The sequence below is a fragment of the Manis pentadactyla genome, chromosome 8 (assembly GCF_030020395.1).
Source record: "Manis pentadactyla isolate mManPen7 chromosome 8, mManPen7.hap1, whole genome shotgun sequence".
NCBI lineage: Eukaryota > Metazoa > Chordata > Mammalia > Pholidota > Manidae > Manis > Manis pentadactyla.
This window is the reverse complement of record NC_080026.1, coordinates 104,822,246-104,849,371: the sequence shown is the minus strand read 5'-3', so window position 1 is coordinate 104,849,371 and position 27,126 is coordinate 104,822,246. Positions and strand designations below refer to the sequence as shown.

General features: G+C 43.4%; 1 protein-coding gene across 5 annotated transcripts in view; it reads left to right on the top strand.

Moving 5' to 3' along the window:
* Window positions 1-27,126, top strand: part of MYOF (myoferlin) — a 159,909-nt gene that overhangs the window by 116,465 nt on the left and 16,318 nt on the right. For 3 of the 5 annotated variants that reach the window (XR_005023687.2, XM_036880108.2, XM_036880107.2), the window contains 17 exons: window positions 505-678; window positions 1,582-1,690; window positions 2,857-2,934; window positions 5,514-5,695; window positions 5,786-5,944; window positions 6,066-6,164; window positions 7,118-7,279; window positions 9,187-9,352; window positions 11,837-11,913; window positions 14,228-14,284; window positions 15,733-15,744; window positions 17,005-17,103; window positions 18,931-19,056; window positions 20,928-21,083; window positions 21,525-21,616; window positions 25,052-25,222; window positions 25,929-26,077. Coding sequence is in view for 4 of the 5 variants with exons in the window: in XM_036880108.2 (XP_036736003.2) it covers window positions 505-678; window positions 1,582-1,690; window positions 2,857-2,934; window positions 5,514-5,695; window positions 5,786-5,944; window positions 6,066-6,164; window positions 7,118-7,279; window positions 9,187-9,352; window positions 11,837-11,913; window positions 14,228-14,284; window positions 15,733-15,744; window positions 17,005-17,103; window positions 18,931-19,056; window positions 20,928-21,083; window positions 21,525-21,616; window positions 25,052-25,222; window positions 25,929-26,077 (2,068 nt within the window). In the remaining variant the exon portion in view is untranslated. The remainder of the gene's footprint in view (window positions 1-504; window positions 679-1,581; window positions 1,691-2,856; window positions 2,935-5,513; window positions 5,696-5,785; window positions 5,945-6,065; window positions 6,165-7,117; window positions 7,280-9,186; window positions 9,353-11,836; window positions 11,914-14,227; window positions 14,285-15,732; window positions 15,745-17,004; window positions 17,104-18,930; window positions 19,057-20,927; window positions 21,084-21,524; window positions 21,617-25,051; window positions 25,223-25,928; window positions 26,078-27,126) is intronic. The other 2 variants (XM_036880110.2, XM_036880109.2) reach the window with 1 other exon arrangement.

Here is a 27,126-nt window from a genome sequence, read left to right as displayed (position 1 = left end):
AATTTTTACAGAAGTAATACCCCCTGATCTAGCCTTTAATTAGTTATGACTGTTATTATCTTAGATGGGACATCTAAACCCTGGGGAAGGTGATGTCATTGTTCTCTATATTTAAAGTGGAGGTAATAATGTTTTCCCAACTATAGCACAATAGCAGTGTTCTTATGAGCTAACGAAGTGAGAAAATAAAAAGCAATTTGAGAAAGAATCCATTTGCCTTGCACCAGCCCAAGTCTGAATAAGGTGGCCCCCCTGATTGTAACACTCTAACTGCCTGGTTATTGCTCTGTGTTCCCACAGTCCATCAGCTCTACAAGGGCAGGGAGCGTGTCTGTTTGTTCTTTGTTGTGTCATTTGCTCCTAGCACAGTGCTAGGCAGAGAATAGTTTTATAATACATACTTATTTGCTGATTGACCAAATAACTTGCTTTATCAATATAAGTAATATTATTATTACCACTACCATTATCATTTTCATTATCAAAGTTTTACTTCTGTTTTAGGCCATGGAAGAATTTGAAGACCGGGAGGGCTGGGAATATGCTTCTCTAATTGGCTGGAAATTTCACTGGACACAGCGTAGTTCAGACACCTTCCGCCGCAGACGTTGGAGGAGAAAAATGGCTCCTTCAGAAACACATGGTGCAGCCGCCATCTTTAAACTTGAAGGTGCCCTTGTAAGTAGCCAAGGATCAAACAATATTGATACAAGGAAAATGTGAGTGTTGGATACACCACTGTATCCAAGAGTCCTGTAATGGTCTCTCCAGTCCTGCAAGACTGCAAATAATTTGGGAGAAAGCAACACATCTTAGGTGCTCAATAATTCCTGTTGAATGAATAGATTCTTGACATGTGAAAGGTTCTAAGAAGGCCTACTGCAGACACACCTGTTTAAGAGTTCACATTTAACATCATTTTACCTAGCATTTTCCAATATATCTGTCCCAAAACCCTTGGTTCATGTAACATCTGTTAATATCCCACACACAGGTTCTTTGGATCATACCTTGGATACTACAACTGTTTTCAACAAGCCAAGAAAGTTAAATATATGGATGTGAGGTGGAGGGAAACAGAAGGATGCTCACAGAAGTAGAGAACAATTCATATGGAAGCACAATTAGGAAGGCAGGGAGGGAAAAAGCAGAAAGGTGGAAGGAACGAATAAGGTAATGGTGATGGTTCATGTAAAATAGTGCGGCAATCAGGAACCATTTCCAAACACAACTTATGTTTGTATTTCTGCATGCTGACCCTGCTGTGTTCTTCCACTGCTCTTTGTCTTCCTCCTCCCATCCTTTTAATCGCCTTATTTATCCTTTATATGTTTCCTTTTTTTAATTTTCAGCATCAGGGTTTGGTAAACCTGGACTGGAGGCAGAAAGACTGGCTTCAACTTCCTGCTCTGGTGCTTTCTGGCTAAGTGACCTTGGGAAGTCACTTGCTGTGCTGAGCTTTTTCATCTTTAAAAATGGAGTGATTGGATAAGAAAAGTCTCTTAAAGCCACCATTCCGTTTGTTTCTGATCCTTGCCTCTTTGTTTCTCGGCATTGTAATGGGTTTTTCTGCCTCTGTAGGGTGCAGACACCACTGAGGATGGGGATGAGAAGAGCAAGGAGAAGCAGAAGCACAGTGCCACCACCGTGTTCGGGGCGAACACCCCCATTGTGTCCTGTAATTTTGACAGTAAGTTTTGAACATGTATTCATGCATTCCATTCTATGACTTTTATCTTGAGAAAACTCTTCAAATCACCAAATATAATTTAAAAAACCTCTTTGTGCCCATGTGACTTTGTGCACATAAGACATCTTGGATGAAGAAGATGTCGTAAAATAGCTTGAGAAATCATATTTGGGGTGGAAGGTGGTAAAATCATTGACTTTAACATAGTCTATCTTATATCTACTTACTCTGCCTCTGAAACCAAAAAAAGATTATTTTAATTAGAAAAAGAGTTTCAAAAAGTGAAGTAAAGTTGGTTTCAGTGATAATCTTCAGGAATTTTTGGCTGAGGCAAAGCTGCTCTACAATAATAATACTTTATTACAATTATATTTTATGTAAGTATATAAATTTATTTATATAATATATAAAAGTACATATAATATTATAATTTGTTACAATAATAAAAATGCTTATATAAGTCTTCATGTATGCCAGGCAGTGTACATGTATTCACTTGTTTAATCCTCACAACAGCTCTAGAAGGTAGGTGCTGTCATAGTCCCCATTTCACAGGTGAGGAAACTGAGGTGTAGAAAGGTTCACTTTCCCAAGGTCATACAGCTTGTAAGCACTAGAGACAAGATTTTAATTAAAGTCATCTGGCACCAGGATCTGTAAACTGAATCAAAATGCTCTGCTATGTCTTGGATTGAGGGAGTGGGGGGACAGAAGACTTAATATGTATTAATGTAGTAATGATAAGGTGTATAAAGATTTTGAAATATCAAAGAAAGTTCTAACAGGTAACTGTTTCCTAGATCTGGGTTTGAATAGTATAGAAAGCCCTCTTTCTTTAACTCCTGGAGACCCACCAGTTTCATTTTAAAAGTCTGCAATGACAAGCAGTCCTCTAAATCCAGGTGGTTTGCCATGTAAGTAGCATTCTCCCCACTGACACACTTACTCTGAGCTTAGTAGAGTATTTTTTAAATATGGTTCATTCTTCAGGAATGGAACTGCTTCGGGGGGGATATGTCATCACCATTATGTGTGTACTTTACTGTGGAGAAGCAGATTTGGCTGACCCATTTATCCAAAACACATATAATCTCCAAATATTACAGAAAAAGAGCAGTTTACAATGTAATGTTTCTCGTAAATAACCTCCATCCTGTTCCTTTTAGGAGTCTACATTTACCATCTGCGCTGCTATATCTATCAAGCCAGAAACCTCATGGCTTTAGACAAGGATAGCTTCTCAGGTAAAGGAAAGAAATTCTCCATCTCACACATTATTACGTAGCAGACAAACTGATTCTACGTTTCGTCCAGTGGATGCTTTTAGTTATTTCTAGTCACAGCCAAAAGCCTTTTCATATTGAGATTAGTTTGATATGCATGAAATAAATTGCTCAGTTGTTTAGATAAATAATCACTGAGTATGTTGAATACAGGTGCTGGGTGCTAGAAATACAAAAAAGACACATGATGGTTTAATACTCACAATCATTAATGGATTAAGTAATAAAAAGCGCCAAGAAGAAAAGCAGTTTCTGCTCTCTGTTTATACATAGAGTTGTATACCTATGCCTTGGGCTCTCTGGTTCATTTGTAAATTACGGTCTGTTACTTTTTTTGTAGCTCTCTTAATTTGACAAAAAGATCACACGTTCACCCATTTGCCTACAGCATCAGGCTTGAGGCAGCGTGGAGTCCATTTTGACCTCCTCTGCTGCCTGCTGCCCCAATTCCCAGCAACGCAAAACCAAGAGGCTTCCTCACCCCTTACACGGACAGCCCAGCTGGTTTTGTTCCTCTGGACTGATTCTAAGGGGAAGGCCCCGAGAAGGGAAGGGGAAAGCCTGGGCAGAGGGGGAGCCGCTGCCTGTGTGTTTGTACTGTTGCTTCTGGGACCATGAGTTCTTCAAGGGACAGGTGGGCTCTCCACGGAGATGGCCACTTCAGGACCTTCCCTGGGCCTTCTGTAGGAAGGGAAGACCTGTAGAAACAGCTCTTAAAGCAGTTGCCTGACGCTCTACTATGCTCCCGCTAATTGAGGTGTGTTCCAAGTACTAATATTAACTATTGTGAACGGTTTCCTTTTCTCACAAATTAGAGCAGATTCAAGGGTATTCCTACAATATACATCTCCAAAATGGTTTTTGAAAACATTATTGAATACTTACCACCAGGGGGCACTCAATCATCGGAAGTCAGAATCTTATCACAATTCTTGATTAGAGTTGTGTAAAATTGTAAACATATTCCTCACAGTTTGAGATATATATCATCACATCAAAAGTGTATAATGCTGCATTTCTGAAAACCAAGCACCCTTTTGGCTTATGCAAGAGCTTCAGGTTAGACATTAGTTATTGCTCAAATAGGTCATCTCCCAGGCAATTGCAAGTTTTGGTGAAATTATGTAGCATAGAAGAGAAGCAGATTACTTCCTTTTGTTTCGTATCTTTATTTAACTTTATTGAGGTATAATTGACAAATAAAGTTGTAATATATTTAAAGGGTACAATGGGATGATTTGATATGCATATACATTGTGAAAGGATTCCCATCGTTAATTAACATACCCACCACCTCACATATTTACCTTTGTGTGTGTGAGAGAACATTAAAGTTCTATTATTTTAACAGATTTTAGCTATACAATACAGTGTTATCAACTGTAGTCACCATGTTATACAATATATCTTCAGACCTTATTCATCTTATAGCTGAAATTTGTACCCTTTTACTAATTTCTCCCCATTTCCCTTACCCCCACCAACCCCTGGCAGCCACCTTTCTACTGTTTCTAGGAGTTTGACTCTTTTGTAAGGGGGATACCATGTAGTATTTGTCTTTCTCTGTCTGGCTTATTTCACTTAGCATAATGCTCTCCAGGTTCATCCATGTGTCACAAATGGCAGGTTTTCCTTCTTTTTAAAGGCTAAATTATATATACCACATTCTCTGTATCTCTTCTTCCATCTATGGACACATAGATTGTTTTCATACCATGGCTATTGTTTCCTTTGCTGTGCAGAAGCTTTTTTAGTTTGATGCAGTCCCACTTGTTTAGTTTTTGCTTTTGATGCCTTTGTTTTAGGTGTCAAATTTTTAGAAAGTCATTGCCAAGACCAATGTCAGGAGCTTACTACCTATGTTTTCTTCTAGGAGTTTTATGGTTTCAGGTCTGATGTTCAAGTCTTTAATCTATTTTGAATTGGTTATTGTGTGTATATAAAACAGGGGTCCAGTTTCATGCTTTTGCATGTGGATGTCCAGTTTTCCCCACACCTTTTGTTGAAGAGATTGTTCTTTCTCTATTGTGTATCTTTGGTGACTTTGTTGAAAATTAATTGATCATACATGGTCCTGGGTTTTCTTTTTTTGGGAGGTCTTTGGTTACTGATTCAGTCTCCCTTCTCATTACTGGTCTGTTCAGATTTTCTGTTTCTTCATGGTTCTGCCTTGGGAGGTTGTATATTTCTAGGAATGTACCCGTGTCTCCTGTGTTGTCTTATTTGTTGGCATATCTATTATCCAATTTGTTGCACTCCTAATGGTGAGTGCAGTGCCAAGAAAGACTGCGCCCAGTGAAACTTGGTGGGGACATACTCCGGAGAGACAGCTCTCATCACGCTTCAGCTACACTGACAGGCCCCATCAGCAGGCCAGCCTGCCCCTGGCACATCCTGATTGCTGCAACTTCCGTCTCCCGGGTGGGTGGTGAGAGTCCACGATCAGTGTAACTGGAGGAAAAGCAAGCAGCTGAAATGCATGGTCCCAGGGAGCTAGACTTTAGCCATGGCCCCACTGCTATTCTCTTTTTCTGTTGTAGATCCATATGCTCATGTCTCCTTCCTGCATCGAAGTAAAACCACTGAGATCATCCACTCAACTCTGAATCCCACATGGGACCAAACAATTATATTTGATGAAATTGAGATCTATGGGGAACCCCAAATGGTTCTTCAGAACCCACCCAAAGTTATCATCGAACTTTTTGACAATGACCAAGTGGTAGGTAACGTAGAATTCCTAAGAAATGGGAAATGATGATGATTGGTAGGGATGCTCGTTATGGAATTTAAGGACGGCCTGTTTTTCTAGGGCAAAGATGAGTTTTTAGGACGAAGCATGTGCTCTCCTCTGGTGAAACTAAATTCAGAAATGGACATCACGCCCAAACTTCTCTGGTACCGAGTAATGAATGGAAACAAGGCCTGTGGGGATGTTCTTGTAACTGCAGAGCTGATTCTGAGGCACAAGGTATTTGCTGAGTTCTCACTCATATATTCTCTCCGAGAAGCTGCTTAAAACACTTGTTAATAACTCAGCACTGTTTACTTAAACTAAAGGGATCCTTCACCTTTGAATATTTGTTTCACAGGATGGCTCCAACCTTCCCATTCTTCCATCACAAAGGGCACCAAATCTGTACATGGTCCCCCAGGGGATCAGGCCTGTGGTTCAGCTCACTGCTATTGAGGTATGCCGCTCTCTGTTACTCATCAGATCAAATGGATGTAGCTGCAGAACTGGAACCCTTCACATAAGAAATGGAATCTTGCTGAATATTCTCTGGCTGTCTTCAACTTCCTACAGAATGGTCCAAAAATTTGAAATGTGCTTGGAAATAGACAGCTTGTTGAAGCAACAAGAGCAGGTCAATTCCAACTTTACCAAGGGATTCTGAAGTTCTCATTTACTGGAGGCCTGTTGATTTCTGAGTTTCCCATGTCACCTGGATAACTGGGAGAGGGAAGGTGGATGCAGAACAGTGTGTCTGTGTGTGCAGAGAGCAGGGGACCCAAGCAGAGGCAGAGGCAGAGAGAGGGAAGGGATTAAATAGAAATGGTGACCTGTTGGACAGTTGGAGCAGCTGTAGGCGGATGGAGCGAATTAGGTAGCTTGATGTACAGTGTCTGGCTGACTCTTGAGGTGTGTCCAGTTGAGGGACTGTGACCTGGAGATTTCCATCCTCAAGTGGTCTTACTGAGTTCTCAAAGACTGAGGCAGTTGGCTTTAAGCAACAGCTATCATTTTTCAATGCTTCCGTATCAGACACTGTGTTAAGAAGTTTACACTTGATCCTCAAAATAACCCTGTGATAGATAAGACTGTCAGTCCTGTTTGTAGATGAGATACAGAGAGGTTACTAACTTGCCAGGCAGGGTTCAGACTTACTATGTGGCACAGCCAGGATTTGATTCCTACACTCTTACCTGCTCTATTTTTTAGCAGCTCAGGCAGAAGGAAAGGAGCAAACTGCTTCCCCTGCATGACTCACAGGTTTTCAGGGTAACAGCCTCAGAGATTTTAGGCAAATCCGCACCTGTCAACCTTAAAGAATTTACCAGTTATTAAGGACAAATGTTTCCTTTCGAACATTATTTTTAATGTATTGGATTTCCCTCCCTTCTCTTTATTTTATGTTCTTAGATTCTAGCTTGGGGCTTAAGAAATATGAAAAACTACCAGATGGCTTCTATCACATCGCCCAGTCTCATTGTGGAGTGTGGAGGGGAAAGGGTAGAATCAGTAGTGATCAAAAACCTTAAGAAGACACCCAACTTCCCAAGTTCTGTTCTCTTCATGAAAGTGGTACAGTATCAAGACTCTGGAGCAGCCTGCGTGTGCTGAGTAGCTGAATTTTATTTCAAATATGAATACATATATATGTGTATATATGTGTGTGTGTGTCACACAGTGTATATATTTCCAAAATCTGACAACAAATAGGAAACCCTGACTTGTGTTCAGCTTGTTGGTGACTTCCCCCTTAAATTCTCACACTCTAGTGACAGACTCTGAAAGCTTCAAACATCCCCAGCAACACAGAGATATTTATGAGCAATTCTTAGGTATTTCTCCAATAAGCTGTCCATCTATTCAGTTACCAATTACAGGCTCTTGGTCAATCCCCTGAGGGCAGGATTTTAACCCTCTGCCACACCCCTGCAGGTATACATGAACCAGAACCTTCTAGATAGGGGCTGGCTGGCTAGGGAAGGGCAGCTGTGGGGGAACTCATTTGCGGTGATGGGGCCATGTCCTGACAGCCTGGGGCTGTGCCCCACCTCCAGGTGCCCCTGGCATGGCACCCACTTTGTTCCACTAAAGTTACCCTCTGGTTACTAGAAATTCGACAGTATGAGTGCTGGTTCATGGTCCTCTGCTGTATACCTCACAGTATTTTGGAGCAAAAAGAGGTCACCCAGTCTTTCCATTTTCAAAGCAATTAAATCCGTAATGTTTTAAAGAAGAAAAATCTATTTTTTACTCTGCAATAGAAAATAGATAAAAATAAAGGCATTTCCTCAGTTTGATGGGGTAGAAGGCCCAGAACCTTCCCATGCCTTTCCCCTGGTCATTTGGGGTCTCCAACACCTCACTCTTGAATTCTAGGTCCATGTGGCTTAACTTCTCCTTTTACAAATGAGGAAACTGAGGCTGAGAGAAGGGAAACACCTTATCCACGTCCTATAGTGAATGTCAGGTCACGCCTGTGCTGCAGTGATCATGACAGGCAGCGGCAGCACGCCTGGTGCTAGCTGCAGTCATGCGTCCTGTGTTTGCTCTTTACCCTAACTTGCAGAGCAGGTGTTTTCACCTCTCTTAACTCCACTTTGGAGGAAACTCAGAGGTTAAGTAATTTACACAAAGGACCCAGCTACCAAGTGGGTGGCCCCAGTCGGGTGGCCCCAGTTGGGAGCCCATGCTCTTGCCCTTACATGCTGTGGACTGCGATGAATGCTCTGAGCCAGAATCCCAGAGTCATCGCCCCTGGGCCCCTTCACCCATCCTTGCCCACTCCCCAAGCCCTCCCCCTCTTACATCCTAGACTTGAATCTGGTCTCAGTCCACAGACAAGGAAAGCCACTCAGTCAGCCCCAGCTTCTATTCCTGTGCAAGCCCAGAGATGGAAATTCACCTGAACCACATCCCAGGCTGGCCCCAAGACCAGCTCGTGATTCCCCAATCAGCCAGGCCACCAAATTCCACGTGGATGAACTAGGAGGAATGTGGAGAAACTAATGAGTATCCTTTTTGGGCACTGAACTTCCAGGGCTAAAAGAGTCCCATGACACAGTTAATTCCCTTGGAGATTCAGTTTTATTTCAGTCACTTCTAAATTCGAACTAAATGTTGTCTACTTCCTGTTACAGAGCAGAGCCAGGTCCTCAGGTCCTATTTCTAAGCACTTCACATGTATATGAATTGAACGAGCCTATTATTACTGAGGAGATAACACGCATTACTAATTTGCCTCCAGTTGTGCAGTGTCTAGGGGCAGAGCCAGGGTTTGATCCTGCAGACTGGCTCAGAGCTCATGCTCTTAAGCACTGTGCTGCTTGCCTAGAACTAAATTACTGAACAACTTACTGGGAGTCCCATGGGCTACACCAAATGGGCAAAAAGGGTCTGGTGGTCCCTCTGGGGGAGTTATTGGCAAAGCTGCCCTTGTCAGGTCTTATACAGAGAAGTGACGGCTCCTTTCCAACCCCCAGTTCTTGCCCAAGGAGGAACTGTATATGCCTCCGCTGGTGATCAAGGTCATTGACCACAGGCAGTTTGGGCGGAAGCCTGTTGTGGGCCAGTGCACCATCAACCACCTGGACCACTTTCGCTGTGACCCTTATGCAGGAAAGGAGGACATTGTGCCGCAGTTAAAAGGTAAAGTGCAAGTCTATAAGTATCATTTTGGGGCTTTCCATGCATAATCTGATTTAATCTTTACAAACCTTCTCAAAGGAAGTATTCGTTGTCCAGATTTTGCAGATGAGGAACCAGTTTGATTTATAATGGCCTGTATAGCTTCCCAAGCTAATATAGTTGGTAAGTGGCAGGGCTAGATGTGAGCCCTCACCTCATTGTGGAGGGACCCAGCACTCAAGCTATTGCCTTCTGAAGTAACCTGTCCCTGGATGAAATAGAACTTCTCTGTAGGAGATGTTTAGTGCTCCATGAGCTTGTCATGTAGTCCAGCAGAGAAGACAGACAAGGAAATGAGTGTTTGCAGTCCAGTATGAGAAATACAGGGGCTCCCTAGTGAGCACTGAGGGAGGGAGTATTTTATTTTAAATTGCTTTCCATCTGTTGTCCCACCTCATTAACGTTTCACAACATTGTGATGCAGGTTGAAAGAGATTATTTTGTTGTTACCCACAGAGAAAAAATGACACCTGCTGAGTTTAAGTAACTTGCCTTTGGTCACATAATGAGTGAGTGATAAAGCGGAAGCTAACACTGACCTTAGAGTTTTGTAATAAATAATAACGAATGAATAGCATTTTGCTCTTGTCTGTTCAGTAATGCCTTGTTTTTTAGCTTATCATGTGCCAAGGTCCGTGTTAGAGGCTGGGGACTGGGTCACATCAGTGAACAAGATCCCAGGGATTCTGGCCTCACACCCACTAGAAAACCAGCACAGGCTCAGTGAGATGATCATTGGTAGCCTCAAGACTGAAACAGATGTCTTCTATTTAAATAGCTGTGCTGCTAACCAGTTCTATTTAATCTTCATTAAGGTTTGGTACTGATTTTGCAGAGTCTCTGGAACTCATTTGCTTTGCGGGTTTGAGCATCCTATATCCCCGATTCAGAGAAGAGGAAAAAAATGAAATCCTCAGTCACACTTGAGCAAAAAGCCTACATGAGTTTATTTAGAAATTTCCCATGCAAAGCATTTTGTGCTGAATTGACGGTGCCTAAAATTGCAACATATTTAATAACAAGGATTATTGTAACTAAAGGCATTGTTTTATTCGGGGTTACTAAATGGAGAGAAACCATTGTCCTGGTGCTTTCCCTACTGCTTTCATAAAAGAAAGTTTGTTGATCCAAATATGTGAAATCATTAGGAAGGTACAAATCCTGAAAATTTCCAGGACTGCTTGTGTGGGCCTGTTTGCACCTGCTGGTCAGGGGTTGCTGGGCCTGAAGCAGAGGTCTCCTGGTGAGTCTGTGTAATTCATTACAAGTGTGGTCAAGGCTTCAGAGAGCCCCTGAAGAGGAAAATCCTTCAGGAGTCCATACTTAAGTATGGGGGAGCATAATGTTCCCAAGACCAGAATCTATTATTTTAGATCGATCAGATATGTTCTGAAAGTGAATGATAGGGTAAGAGTTGTGAGATGCACTTGGTTGGCATGATGTTAGAAGCACACAGAGTAGCTTTTTCCTCCTGTCCCTAAGGCTTTGTTTCCACGAGGATGGAAAGTGGAGAAATGATAATAGAAGGCCCTTGCGTGCAGTTGTGTTCCCACGTGCCTGCCCATCTGGCTGTCACGTTCTCATTTGCTATAGTTGTCAGGAGTCACTGCGGTGCCTGTCTTGCAATTGGAGAAACTGTTGATAGCCACGGAGGTGCCACATGCATATAAAATGACCTAGCAGAGCAGTGGGGGTATCATAGATGCTTAGTAAATGTCTCTGCTGCCTCCCCAGTATCCCCCCAATCATTTCTCTCACATTATTGAGAGGTTACTCTGCTCTGGGCTCTGGTATGATGGTGAAAACACAAGCTTTGGGGTCAGACAGACTTAGATTCCTTACTTCCACTTACTACTGATTATTTAATCAGAAGCAAGTGATTTACTTTCTTTTAGCCTCAGTTTGTGTTTAATCTTTATAATGGGGATAATGGTACATATTGAAGGATTAAATGATAAAACACATGTAAAGGGTTTAGCCTACTGCCTGGCACATGGTGGGTGCCTAAGATATGTCCTCCCTCCCCTCCCTTATGTCCCATTGTCAGTTGTCCAGGTGGATTAAACATGAAGTTCTTCCAGCTTGGCTGAGTGTGTTCTGTCTGGGTTCTAGCCTCCTGTTGAATGTCTTTCTGCCTGATGCCTTCTTCCATAAAGGGTAGACATACCTCTCATCCCCACCCCTGCCTTAGACTAATTGTCCAAGACAAAAGAAAAGGGGCCATATAGTGCCCTAAAAATGTCTAGAATTGTATCATATTTTGGGAGAAGTGATTAACTTTGGCGTTATTTTCTCTATTCGGGTGTGCTCCTCTCCGTGGAGTACGTCTCATCCCGGAATAAATGTTACCATTCACTCTGTGACTGTTAAACTGGGAGTAGAATGTTTACCACTTCTCTGTATTTTTCTAAGTCTCTTGTCTTAGGTGATTAAACTGTCTTGCAGCCTCCCTTCTGTCTACTCCACCCTGCCGAGAGGTCATTATTGAAATAGAAGACACGAAACCATTACTGGCCTCAAAGGTAGGCTTCAAAGCTCATTGTCAGATAATGCCAGTTTTATCTTCCAGGTGTCTTAAGTTTTGGGTGAATTCAGTCAAACTACTCAAGACAATTAAAATAACAACAATCAAACCAATTTATCAGGATAAAGAATTTGAATCTTGCACTCATCAAGTTAGATGACTTTGTAGGCTAGTGTCCTCTGCCCTCAGCTACCCAGGATATATACCATAGTACCCAGGCTCAGGCCTCACCCTCCAAGAGGAAAAGGGACCTAGACATCAGTATATTTGAGTGATTCTAATGTGCAGTCAGGTGTGAGTGAAATGATTTGCCAGAAAGAGAAATTTCAAGAGCAATTTCACAGCATTGCACATTCGGAAGAAAGGAGCATGTAGCGGAGCAGTTTTTTCCCCCTTATATAAACAGAAGCATCAGGGATTTTTAATGACCCTATTTGTCAGTATATGGGTATCCCAGATTTTAATATTCATTGTGGTTTTAAAATTAAGAAATTGGTGAAAATGCTACTTAAGACCCTATTTTAAAACCATTCCAGGCAATTCTACAAGGAGAGGGGAAAAAAGCTTCCAGCCCAGAAAAAAGAAAATATTAAATATCTCCCTGCTTCTACTGGCATTTATTATGGACTTTCACAGCATGTTTTAATGTGCAAACTGGCCAAAAAATGCACATGATTGCACTTTAATATGTTATGTCGATAAACAGTCCTTTAAAAAAATCTACTTCCTTCCCACTGCATTAAGCATACTCACAATTGGACCATATTAAACGCATTCTCCACAGCCAGCACTCTGTGGCAGTCTGTTTGATTCTATTCCCCGGGGATTCCTCAAGTCACAAATGACAATATCAAATTTGTAAAACTATCATATTCACTTTCGAAACAATCCCAAATACTCCCAACAAAACAGTAGGCACCTAGGGAGAAGTAAAGTGCAATATACTTAAGATTCTTTGTGTACCTTTTCACAATTACTGTGGGAAAAAGCAGTTTAAGATCCTCTTCTATAAAGTGCCTCCAGCTTTTTTTGTCAATCAGTTCTTAATTCATGCCTACTATGTACTCGGTAGCCCCTAGGTATGGAAGAATCAAGAAGAATAAAGCAATCTATGCCCATGTTTTCACTCATTTCTTAGCACTAGTTAACAGATGACTAGGCTACTGTAGTAACACATTGTTAAAGTTCAGTTAACAGCATAGAAATTTGAGTTACAACCTAACAGTGGGGTAGTGGGGTTGGTAGTATCAGTCATTCCCACCGTCCAGCAGTCCCCCCTTATTCACAGTTTCATTTTCCGTGGTTTCACTCTCTGCGGTTTCAGTTACCTGCAGTCAACCACGGTCCAGAAGCAGATGGTCCTCTTTCTGATACTGTCAGAAGGTCAGTGGTAGCCTAAAGCTACATCACAATGCCTATGTCACTCACTTCCCTTCGTTGCATGACGTAGGCATATTATCATCTCATGTCATCTCAAGAAGGGTGAGAACAGTAAAATATTTTGAGATGGAGTCTACATTCACATAACTTTTATTACAGAATATTGTTATTATTGTTCTATTTTATTATTAGTGACTATTGTTAATCTTTCATTGTGCCTAATTTGTAAATTAAACTTGATCATTGGTATGTACATATAGAAAGAACAGGATATAAAGTGTTAGGTACTCTGCAATTTCAGACATCCACTGGGGGTTTTGGAATGTGGCCCCTGCAGATAAGGGGGGACTGCTGTTCTGTAAATAACTTCAGTCAGCTTGCTCTCCTAACACCTAGTTGAGGTACACTGTGTTGATGGGAAAGGCTTTGGAATCTCCCTTAAAAACTGATTCCACCTGTTCATCAAGGAAGACAGTAGCCATCTATGCAAAATGAAATGAGCAAAGTTGAGCTTTGGCAGAGCCAATAACAAGCTTGCTGATGTCCTGGATTACATGTACATGTAGTATACATACACACAGGTAGTATACATGCATGCATGTGATATGCATGCATTACATGTACATGTAATGTGTATGTCATGGACATCTATTACTGTTAACTCAGTCAGGTTTTGTATCTGGGTAAATTGAGAGAGTGACTCAGAACTGACTGTGCTGTTGATGGGAGCTGGAGGCTGTGGCTTTGGGTGACAGTCTCACACTCACAGAAACTCACACCAGTACCGTGACGACTGGGAGTTCTTAACAAAAGGGCTCAGTACAACCACAAGAAAAGCAAGAAATAAGTATTTGGGGCAAATTTGGTAAGGATTAGCCAGACAACAGGGACATTCCTACATGGACATTTCAACAATTACCTTCCAATTCCAGTGTTTAAGCAGTATGTCAACAGCACTCAGCAAAATGGCTTCTCCAGCGACAGTGCATGTATGTATGACAAGCAAATGCATGAGGCTGCCTGGGACTGCGGGGGCTTCAAGCTGAAGACTTGACTTCTCCTTTCAGATTCTTGCTACTAGCAGACTTTGGAGGGAAAGATGATCTTAAAGCAAATGTGATTGTTTTAAGCCTAAGGGGAGAATCTTCTGTGCCATCTGGAAATGAAAAAGCAAATTACGTCAGTTGCTTCTGTTTCCTTCCCACAGGAGCAAGTGGGCTTGGATAAATTCTCCCATACTAATCCTAAATTTTAAAATCAGTAGTTTGTCTTGAATAATGCATTTTCAAATCATGAACTATTCTTTTCTTTGAAATGATTTTTGAATAGCTAAAGATAGATGTGAATAAAGAGTTGAAAAATGTGAATTCAGGAACCATTCATAATGTCAAAGCATTTTTGGCATAAAATCTCTCTCCAAAATCTCAATTTGGCTGTGATGATGTAACCTTTAATCCCACTTTAGTATGAATCTAACAGAAAGAATTTATATCTGTCTCTCTCTGCCTCTCTTGGAAATTCCGTGTGCTGAACAAAAGTCAACCCAGAAAATCCCAAGGGGTGTGCCTCTCCGAAGAAGCCCTGTGGCTGCCCCCCCCCACCCCCCACCCCCCACCCCACGCACAGCGCTGCAGGGAGTGCCTGCAGGGGGAATTGTTCTGTCCTCACATTAGAAATCAGCCTGAAGTTAGGATTTCTGGAAGGGGGCCCAGAGAGCAATTCTTCAAACTGCCCGTGAAGGCAAACTTGGCCAATGTACCAGCAGGTGCTAAGAGAAAACTCCAGCCCAAACATCCTAGCTCCCCAGTCTGTGATCTCCTGATGTTCTCTGAGATCAGGAGTGGGTTCTCCATGCAGAAACTCAAATGGAAGGATTTGGCTAATGGGAAACTTGACATCTTAGAACAATTTTGATGGATGAATATGTATTTGGTGCTTTTAGACATAGGGTAAAAACAGAAAAAGGTTCCTACATGATGCTATCATGGTTGTACTGGACATAACATCTTGTGACAGGAGATTTTTGAAGGGATGAGAATTAGGCCAAGTTGGGATATAATTTAGGAGCGAAATGGAATGAAAGGTTTGAAGGTGGTGAGAATAGCAGCTGCACCACTGCCTCCCTTTTGACCACCGTGCTGGCAGATTGTCTTAACTAGGAAACATGGGATGTGGGTGGCTACCACCAAGCCTTTCATTTTAATACTGTTTGTAATTCTTTTGTGCATTTTCAGAGAAGAAACCAGTAAGGTGTGTTTAATTATGAGATCTTCTTGAATTGAGTAATTTAATCCATCAAAATGTTGATAGTATACAACATGCATGAAACATAACTTCTCCTCTTTTTCTCTTTACACCTAATGCTCATGGGGGTCTCCATATCCATGTGACCTGTTCCATGGCTTGTCCCCTTCCTGTCCATACATGTGATGAGCAGCTAACAGAAAAGGTAACTATTGTACACATTTTGCTAGATTTAAGATTCATGTGTTTTTGTATTTTCTGCCTTTGGCTGGTACATAAAGAACTTTGTTTTCATAAATCCAGGGTTAGGTTACTGATCCATAAAGGGGAAATAATTGTGTGTGTGTGTGTGTGTACATATATATACTGTACATAGATAAGAAAAAAGCTCTTCTTAAGCATTCCTTCTTCTGTCCCCCCAGACTGAATTGGAGGCTATGTTATAGGTGACACTGTATTTTTGGCGACACCATTCTTTCCCAGGTTGATTAAAATAAACAATGGGTAGTTCTAATGAGGGTCTATTCCTGTTACATATCTGAGTGGGATTGGTAGCAGCCTTTTATAAGTTACAACCTTCTGCAGTTTGGAAACGTTGCACAGGTGACTCTGCTGTGTTGTCCCTTCTGCTCAATCAGGAGCCACCCAGCTGAACCAGATGTCCTCAGCATGGACTACCCACTGGAATCACCTGGGGAACTTATGAAAGCAGGCAGGAGGTCCGGGTCTCAGACTGATTGAATTAGAATCTCTAAGGATAGGTTGGGAGTCACTAGTCTGAATGAACCACAATGCCTCCCTATTTTTTGTTTCATCTTTTATCATTTTCAAAGCTCTCTTCCCTAATGGTCTTATTTGATTTCCAAAACAATTGTCTAAGGTAGGTGGAGACAGCTAGTGTTACTATCCCCTTCAGTGGGTGAAGAATTGATCCTCAGATGTTCAACCACTCGCCCAAGCCGGTATGGCTTGTAACATAGGGGTATGGCTTATAATGGGTAAGGGATGGGACTTGAATAAGAACCAGTTTTTTCCAACTCTTAGCTCAGTCAGTTTGGTTTTTTCTCTTTGTTTGTTTGTTTTACAATGCATTGCTGGCTAAAAGGTCTAAAGGAAATGAAACAGTAGGAAACATGTTGGAAGTTTTATTTTAATTTATTTGTATATGTTAATAATAAGCTAATAGGATGAAAAAAGTAAAAAAAAAAAAAGTAAATAGATTGTGTCTATAGGGTGTAAGAGAATTATCTTGTATAGCTGTAGGCCAAGGATGATCATTTCACCTCCCACTTCTGGGTAGAAAGACCATGAATGCTTTATCCATTTTGCATGTAAAAAAAAGTCATATAATCTCTATTTCAGGTTCAGAAGTACCTATTTCTCCTCTTACATATGTTTTTTTTCATTGATTGGAAATCCAGGTCATCACTAAAGATTTTTTTCATTTTGACATGTCTTTTCTTAGGAGGAAGAAATTGTTGACTGGTGGAGTAAATTTTATGCTTCTATGGGGGAACATGAAAAATGTGGACAATATATTCAGAAAGGCTATTCCAGACTCAAGGTACCTGGCCCTGAGCTGCTGTGGGAAGGGGATCAACACCCATTAAAACTGGCCCCAGGCAGACTGAGTAGAAGGCTAGAATGTTGGATGGTATGGGCTGATGCGAGGGGCCAGCAGCTCTGGCCTCCTGGAGAGCCCTCTTGCAATGGGTTTTGGCTTTGCCAAAATTCCCAGGGCTTACTGACAGTTACTGATTGATGGTTATGTGACTGCTACTTTGGAGTTGTGGGGCATCTGGCAGAGAGTTGGGAATGGGTCAGGACCGGTTAGTCCAATAATTGTCCATTTTGACTCAGGGAGACCTAAAAGTCATGGTCCTTTTGCAAAATAGCATGAAATGTCAACATGATTCATTCTGTCTTCCAAATGGGCATCCGTTTCACTAGCTGAAAAGTTGATTCTGTTACATGTATGCAGCATAAGTCACAACATGGGCACGTGTCCAGGAGGAAGACAAAGTATTGAGCTATGCAGATCTGGCTATTATCCTTCTATTAAGGTTTTGAGTTTTCCAATTCTTCATTTAGTTTTTCAGACTGCAACGCACTCAAGTAGAAGCAAATGCTAAAGTTTTCCAAACAGTATCTAGGAGGAAAAAACTTTCAAATGAGAACTATTTAGCCACTAAAATGATTTTCCTCATGAAAGTGGAAAGAACCCACATCCTTTTATGTTATTGTCATCACTTCTCAATGTAGCTTAAGAAATGCCAGAATGTAAAGAACCGCTTATTTAGAAAAATGATCCATCTGGCCTGTGGATCAGTCCCACTGCCTCTCCTCCCTCCCTCCCTCCCTCTCTGCTTCCTTCTTTCCCTCCCCATCCTTCCTCCTCTCTTCTTCTAGTTTTTTATTGAGGTATATTTACATTACAATAAAGTAATCCACTCAATGATTCATGATAATTATATATATCTATGCAAACCACTATCCAAAATAAGGTAAAGAGCATTTCTATCCCTGGAGAAAACTCCTCTGTACCCCCTTCTAGTCAGTTACCCACAACCTTCCATCCCTGTAAGAGACAGTGACCTGACCTCATCAGCCTGGATTGGTTTTGCCTGTTCTCTTCTTATAAACGAGCTCATATAGTGTGTGTTTTGTGTGTATCTTGCTTCCATAGCCCAGCACAGTAGTTTGAGATCCATCATATTGTCATGTGCATCCATGGTTTGTTCCTTTTTATTGTGGAGTGGTGGTGGTGGTGGTGGTGGTGGTGTGTGTGTGTGTGTGTGTGCCCAAATGTCTTAAACCATTTTTTTAACAATTTTTTTATTACGGTATTATTGATATACACCTTATGAAGGTTTCACATGAAAAACAATGTGGTTACTACATTCACCCATATTATCAAGAGCCCCCCCATACCCCACTGCAGTCACTGTCCATCAGTGTAGTAAGATGCCACAAAGTCACTACTTGCCTTCTCTGGGCTACACTGTCTTCCCCGTGATCGCCCCCACACCATGTGTACTAATCATAATACTGTGGAGTGATGTTTTGTTGTATGGATAGACCACCATTTGTTTAGTCATTCTTCTGATGATGATGCTATGGACATTACTGTACCATGTGGACATGTTTTCATTTCTCTTGGACAAATACTCAGGAATGCAATTTCTGCATCATAGAATATGTGGATATTTAATTCCACAAGCAACTGCCAGATATTTTCCCGAAGTGATTGTATCATTCTACACTCAACTAACAATGTCAGAGTTCCAGTTGCTCCATCCACATCCTCATGCCCATTTGGTATTGTCAGTATTTTTTATTTTAGACTTACCTGTATTTCAATGAGAAATTAGAGTGTGTTGATGGTTTTCAGGTATATGACTGTGAGCTGGAGGAAGTAACAGAATTTGAAGGCTTGACAGACTTCTCAGATACTTTCAAGCTGTATCGAGGCAAATCAGATGAGAATGAAGATCCCTCTGTGGTAGGAGAGTTTAAGGTGAGTAAAACTGTGAGTTTGTCCTCTTTAAAACCCACCTTTATTTTCCTTATAGAGCTAGGATAAAGGACAACCTGCCTTTAGAGGAGGAACATACACGCTGACATCTGAAGAATGCCAGGAGGTCCTAACAAGGAAAATGACAGTAGGGTCAGGGCAGAACATGCAAAGCCATTCTCAGCAATTTTCTCCCTACTCATGCCATACAATCTTGAGTCCTGTGGACTCAAGCTCAGAGAGATCTAGCCTCCCTCCCTGCCGCCGGGCCCCCACTCTGAGGCCCTCAGCAGGAACACTGCAGCAGCCCCTCAACTGATGGCCCTTGTCACCTTCCTCATCCCATTCCAGTCCATTCCTCGTGCAGCAGATCTGATCATATTTCTTGACTGCTTGAAGATATTGCTTGGGTTTCCTCTGGATCAAGTCTCAACTCCTTCCTAAGGTGGAGCTGGCCTTTCTTAAGCTACTTGTCTCCCCTGCCACCCCACCCTCCTGCTCGGGAGGACCTGTCGCAAGCCCCAAACACGCCTCGTCCTCTCACAACTTGGAGCCTTGGGACAGACTCTTCTTCCTTCCCTCTTTGTGGTCTGACAAACTCCTACTCTTCTTTTAAGTACCAGCTCAAATGTCACATTCTTTGTGAAGTGCCTCCTGATGGTTTTTGGCAGGGACTCCTGCTCTCGGCTCCACAGGTCTGGGTTCCTGCCGTTATTAAAGCACCTTTCCCATTGTAAGCATCTCCTTTCGTGGCCTCCCCTCCCTCCAGCCACAGTTGGCAGATCCAAGGCCCCTGTGCTGTTACTCCCTAATCCTTTCCAGTAGCAAATATTGCTAATCGATCAGGGCATATACACTTCACATGGTCTCAAAATCCCTATGATGGCTTCCCACCAAGCAATCAAAGACAGCATGAGTCACAACTTTATAATATCCCTGTGCCAGACTGGGTTCCTTCACTTCATTTTTGGGTCCCCAGTGCCTGGCACATAGTAGGTGCTTATTACTTCATGCTACTTTACTGCATGAATGTAGCTGGAACCAAGGCCCACGTGCTCTGATTCCAACTTGAGTAAATTTTCTCATGTACTTAAGCTGGTTTCAGGATAAAATATATGGCCTCTCAAGCTAACCTGGTGAATTACTAGTTCAAAAAATATTTATTGTGCCCCTAGTAGATGCCCATCACCATATTAGATCCTGGAGATAGAGTGATCAGCAAGACATAATTCCACCTTCAGGAAACACAGAATCTAGTAAAGACTATAAAGTAAACAGACTCTCAAAGTGCAGGGGCCAGTCAGTGCGTGACAGGGGTGAGTGTGGGGTTGGTTGGTAGGATACACACCCAGCTGGAGTCAGTCAGGGAGGTTTTGTGGGAAAGGTGACACCTTTTAGCTGAGACCTGAGGGATGAACAGGAGTTTGCCTGGGTGTGGGAGCAGGTTTACAGGGGTGATGCAAGGAAAAGGACATAACCCTTAGTACTTCAGTGGGTTCCAAAACAATCACTTTTATTCCTATCTTCAAAATACGTGCAGAATTTCACTCCTCACTATCTCCTTTGTCGTCATGCTTTGGCATCCCATCTTGCCTAGATTTTTGCCCTGTCTCCCTGCCTCTGTCCTGCCCTTTCTTCTCCCCTTGACCTGTTAGTAATTACTTTATCATCATTTCACTTTCCCTGCTGTAAATACACAAAGTGCAATAAATGTTCTTTCACAAAAAGGAGCCCGTCCCACAGGGAGGGGCTGTCACCCAATCCCACAGCCCCTGTGGCTGCCCCAGAGTGTCCTGCGGGGGAGGGCACTGCCCAGGAGCCCTCAGCCCAGGTCTCCAAGGGCCCTGTGAGTAATCGGTGTGTCTCTGTCTTAGGGCTCCTTTAGAATCTACTCGCTGTCGGATGACCCCAGCGTGCCAGCCCCTCCCAGGCAGTTCCGGGAATTACCTGACAGCGTCCCGCAGGAATGCACAGTTAGGATTTACATTGTTCGAGGCTTAGAGCTCCAGCCCCAGGACAACAATGGCCTGGTAAGAGTTTGGGTGTGGGGCCTTCTCCTGTAGCAAGATAATTACAGTCATCAGCCACAGTAATTGTCCTGTTCTTTCTTTTTGGGCGTCTGTTATCTCACTAGGGGAGAGATACTCTATCAAAACGATGTATTCAGGAGGATTGTCCCAGTGGGGATTTATCTGCGAGCTGGAAGGGGCTTGGATCCTCTGCTTCATGCTTCTCACTTTACAGCTGTGACCTCGGAGGAGCTTTTCTCTGTCACTCCTCCCTGCCACCCTCTGCACCCCACCCGGCTTCTCTGAAGGCGCGCTGGCTGGGTGCCTCTGAAAGGGAAATACTGCTCAGACCTCGCCAGGCCCGCGAGAGAGGGTGTGGAGGCACCCCTGAGCCTATCCCAGAAACCGACTTACACTTGCACCACAGGATGACAGAGCATGCCCTCTCTTTTGTCCCCACAGTGTGACCCTTATATAAAAATAACGCTGGGCAAAAAAGTAATTGAAGATCGAGACCACTACATTCCCAACACGCTCAACCCGGTCTTCGGCAGGTAACGCAGATTTCTAAATTTTTTTGTGGTTCATTTTTTCACAGTGTATGTATTGAGGATGTGCCAAGCTGTGTTCTATCCCCCAAAACTTGACTGCAAACTAGACAGACGTTCCAGTCACCAGAGCAGATAATAGAATATGAACTGCTCGAGTGGAAGTGAACAGGGCCATGAACATAGTAAAACCATGTCAGGAGATGGGCTTCTCTGCTCTGAAGCCTGGTAGGGGCGTGTGATGGCGCCAGGCGTTGGGGGCCCAGGGGGTGCCAGCGCAGGGTTTCCAAAAGGCCCAGGAGTCTGCTAAGTTGGAGGGTTCTGGGCAAGAAGGGTGGGAGGAGTGACTTGCCTGTAGCAACGTTTGTGTTCTCATTGCCTGAATCCAGTTTGGGTTCTGTTTTCTGGATATCTTTGATTCCACAGTTGTGATGTGAATGTGTTCATGGCCTGTTTTCAAAATTGAGGAGGAGCAGAAAGTGATGGGGGCAAAACACCCTGCTCCCTCTGTCACCTGTTTCCGAGGATTCTTGAAAAAGCATTATTTTCTTCATCATTGCCACTTTAGACTTGTTTCTGGAATTACATTAGTCTCATCAGAACCTTCTCAAGGGTTAGGCAATTCCAAGTCACCTTTAAATAGGACCAGCATTTTTCAGCTATAAATAGTGTCCATATTTAATTGAGCTAACATTTGCTGAGCCTTTATAGTGTTCATGAACTATGATATACCGTTTATATACAAAAAAAACCCCTCAAAAATCTCACAACTCTGAGGTGCTATTGTTATCCCCATTTGACAACAGAGGAAACTGAGGCACAGAGAGAATCCGTTCCGAATGCACCCAGCTGGTAAGAGGCAGTCAGACCCAGACTTTCTGACTACAGCGTCCACGTGGTCTCCACACTCAGCTCTTTGCTCTGCCACCATCTGACTTCATCTCCATGCAAACCTATTAGCCGGGCAGGGCAGTGATGAACAGCCTTCCCTTACAGGTGAGGGAAACGGCGCCGGAGCTCGGTTGCCAGAGCTCGTACATGGCAGAGCCAAGATTCAGGTAGAAATTCCTGATGATGCCCCAGGCTTTTCCAACACCCTTGGTAATGCTCCGTACTCACGGCAAAGCTATCACTTATGCAAAAATGTTGTTTATATAAAACATTTGTGAAAAGTGTTATTTTCCCAGAACCACGCCAAGCAGAACACTGCTTGTTTGACACGTGGCCTGTATTTTACCTTCTGGCTTTATTATCTTGCTCATCTTTTCTACTCACATTGGTCTGTGGCCTTACCCATTCCTTCTCTCATGCACGTGGGCCTGTGTGCACACACACAAGGAAGCCTTGTCGCTCAGTCACGGTCTCTCAGGTTTGCACCCACTGTTCACCCCTACACATTCCCACACCCTGTAACACACACAGGACCTCACACCCCCCTCAACTCCTGGACACGTGCGCACACACATGCACCCCGAGGCTGATGCCAAGGCCAGGGAGGGGAAGTAATCCTCTGGCATGGCAATATGATCGTTTTCCTTTTCTTCCGCTGATCCAGCCCCCGAGGTCTAGACAGGAAAAAGCACACAGAGCAGGAAGAAGGCTCCATGTGAGGGAGACAGGGAAGTGGGAAAGCCAGCTTTTATGGGAGAAAGGCAGCCCTGTCTGAATTGTTCGTCTCAGAGGAGCCAAGCACAAGCTTAATGAAGTGGCAGGAAAAGTGTTGCTTGGAGCCTTTCCGGGAGGAAGTGACTCTGTCCGGCTGCACTCAGCCAATCCCTGTACGGTGTCTGTGCAGACTTCCCCCCGTCCAGCAGGTGGAGCCACAGACACATCAGCTCTGCAACCCCTCCCACAGTTCGGCTGCCTGGCTGCAGTCTTCAGGGATGAGTTTCAGCAGAGACCCTCAGTTCTGAGACAGGAATTCAGGAAGAGGCAACCTTTCCTATGTGCTCGGCTGTCATTAATTGTATTCCTATCACATCAGAGCATCCTCCAGATCACATTCACAGGATGTCTGCATTTTGCATAAGATATTCTTTGGTGTTCCAAGAAAGACAGTATTCCTTCATCAAACTAAGATACCTGGATTAAAAAAGATAGTAATTGTGGGATTTCTTAGAGTCTTTAGTTTGCCCAGAGGAACTTCCACAAGAGGTGGGTTTCAACCATGTTTGACCAAAGAACTTTCTGAAGGGACACACCTCATATGTCCCTGGGAACCTAGTATTACAGGTGTGGTGTTATGGGGCACGGGTGGCTATAGTCCTTCATATGTAGTCATGATTAAGCACCTTTTCTCATGTGGCCACCTGCCCACTGCCTGGCTGCAGCAGTCTAGAAAAGTTACTGAAACTTATGTAGGAGACATCCTGGGGCTTCTCTCCAGGGCCCCACTGACACACCCTTCTTTCCAAATGGATTAACATTCCTGGCTCCTAGGGCAGGAACCCGTCCACACGTAGAGTGCAAGGAGAAGGGGTGAAGGCACAGAAAGAGAGGAGGGGTGGGAGAGGCCTCCTGCAGTTTCCCAGCAACATAATTTCTTGAGCACCTGCTTTGGGACCCTTCCACTGGGCAAACACAGAACCAATCCCTGCCCACCTGGAGCTTGTGCTTTTCAGTCTACTGGCCCTCAGAAGGTGCACCACATTGCTCACCTACCACAGGAAGCTTGATTGTTTAGCTCAGAAGTGTTTGCATTTTCATACAGAAAGCCTTCAAGTGGCACACCCAGAGGGCCAGGGGTGAGGGAAGGAGGCCTCTTGGTGCCCCGTGTTTCTGCCCTGTCAGTGCATTCCAGCCACACCCCTGCCTGTGCTCTTGTGCAGTGAGTCCAGGATGTTCCATGGGGTGGTGGTGTCTGCTGCGGCAGAGGAGGGAACACAGTAGGGGCACAGCTGGAGGGCTATAAGCCAGGGTACTATGCCTTGCTGATGTCCCAGCTGGGTAGACATGCCTGTACCCCAATTAATAGGCATGTGATAATAATGTGAATAATCATTATTATTATAGCTCCTGGGTTTTGAGCACTGCATTCATACCAAATGGGACCCATTTAAACATGTCTTCACTTGACCCTTATAATAATACAGAACAAGAGGTATTATTTTCATAATCTTACAGGTGAGAAAACTGAGCCCAGATCAAGTAATTGGCATAGGGTCCTACAGCTGGCAAGCAGCAGAGCTGTGATTCAAACTTACATGTTCAAAGCCCATGCTCTTCTTCTGAGCAAGTGTGCATAATCCCATACTGTTCTTATGACTAACATGGACTACTTGTCAAGAAACCCCAGCCGGTACCATCCTCCTAGTTTCCCTAGTCACCACATTCTCCTCCAGCAACCAGAGCCACCATCTGTGGATTCTCTGCACGGAGCCCTGGATTTTTTGAAATGCCTGCATAGGATCATGGAGTCTAACCTTGCATTTGTTTATTTAGGATGTATGACCTGAGATGCTACTTACCTCAAGAAAAAGATCTGAAAATCTCTGTGTATGATTATGATACCTTTACCCGGGATGAAAAAGTGGGAGAAACGGTTATTGATCTGGAAAACAGATTCCTCTCCCGGTTTGGGTCCCACTGTGGCATACCTGAGCAATACTGCATGTAAGTTGCTACAGCGTTAAGTATGGACAGTTTGCTCCTTCTGACATTAATACCTGAAGAAGCTTTGGCTTTCTGCTGAGCCACGCCTACTTTGAGTCAGACACACATCATTTTAATGATAGTTAGGGAGAGCCAGGGCCATAGCTCTGCCTAGCTCCAGGGGGCACCGTTCGCACTGTCTCCTGTGTAGAAGGCTGGCTCCGGAGCAGTGCGGTGGGTGCTCTGCAGGGTGGCACAGCTAGGAGCCCTCAGCCGCCTCTCTCCTGTTCTTCAAGCCTGTCTCCTTAATGCCAGGGACAGGGGCCTGGCAAGGTTTGATAACAGGAATCCCTGATTCCTGACCGATTCCTGACCGATTTTGTGGTGTCCCTCTTTCCCTGAGTGCTATAGGGTATATTATCTAAGGAGATAGTTTGCAGTTTTTCATCGTTTATGAATTTGCCTATTATGATTATAGTGATCTCAGCTAAACTCATTTTCACAGAGGGGGAAGTTAAGGAGGAAAAAAACGATCAACTGGCTGACACTCCAAAATAATTGTGGATTTTAGTCCTTTGAAATAGATTTCTATGCAAAAGCTACAGTGCAGAGCATATTCCCTGTTCCCTCCTTACATAGGAGCACCTATAAGTATGTGAGTGTGTGTGTACAAATCCAGGACAAACCTGTGTGCCTGCAGTAACTCGGGTGTGGATGTTACTTACAGTTCTGGAGTGAATACCTGGCGAGATCAATTGAAACCAACACAGTTGCTTCAAAATGTAGCCAGATTCAAAGGCTTCCCACCACCCATCCTTTCTGAAGATGGAAATAGGATCAGATATGGAGGACGAGACTACAGTTTGGATGAATTCGGTAAGCACATTGTCATAAATTGTAAGCTGGCTACAAAGTATAGCAAACCATTTACATCACTGGGTTCGCTTTTGGGAGGGGGTGGATAGCGCAGTACCTTAATTATGGCAGTGGAGACTGCACGCACGACCAACAAAAGCCCCATTGTAGCAGAGTTTTGCTGTCTTGTCAGGTGTCAAAGTATACACATTTTCTTGTCTGTCTTAGGTTTCACTTGACCTTTTCAGGTCACAGCCATTCAAGCTTTGAACACCAAGTTCTAGTAATTAACTAATTTCCATGTAATGCATAATAAGCTCAAAAGTGCTCAGATGGTAGTATAAGAATTTCTCTTCCAAGCTTATTCCATCATCCTTCCAGCCCTTCTCTGCGAAGACTCAGGGATGCTGGGGGTTGGTTGGAAGAATCTGCTGAGCTACGTCTGGCTCATGTCTGAGTTTGGGGTCTTGCTCTTTCCCAAGCACTAATTTATAATACAATCCGTCCTGACACATGAATGGCTAGCTGCACTATGACAAAGACTGAAGTAAGCTTCACAGTGCATAAGAGCTGTGGTGTGATTCAGTGTTTTGTAGGGAGGGAGGACTTTCCAGAGGGGGCGGCACAGGGGCTGGCCTTGAAGGGTGCACGGGATATCCAGAGAAAGCTGAGCAAAGACACATGGGACTCAGTGTTTCCTGATCCTCAGCCATTTATTCTTGAGATTGCAAGAAACCATGTTTTGTCTTTCCATTGGAAGAGGACTTAGTCAATATCAGGGATGATTAGATGTTAAAGAAATGTGGATGATGCTGCTAACCTGAAAACGTGCAAAAAGGTGTGGGAAACTGGCAAGCAACATGACTTGTGCTTAGGAGTACCCCCAACTATCAAACCCCCAAAAGATGTATCAGTCACAAGGATTATTCCAGTTACTACTGTTACTTAACAGCACCCCAAAACTTAGCAGCTGGAAACAGCCATTTTATTTTGTTCACAGTTTTGTGGGTCAGGAATTCCGGGGGGCTCAGCCGGGCAGTTCTCACTGGAGCCACCTGCGTGATTGGTTG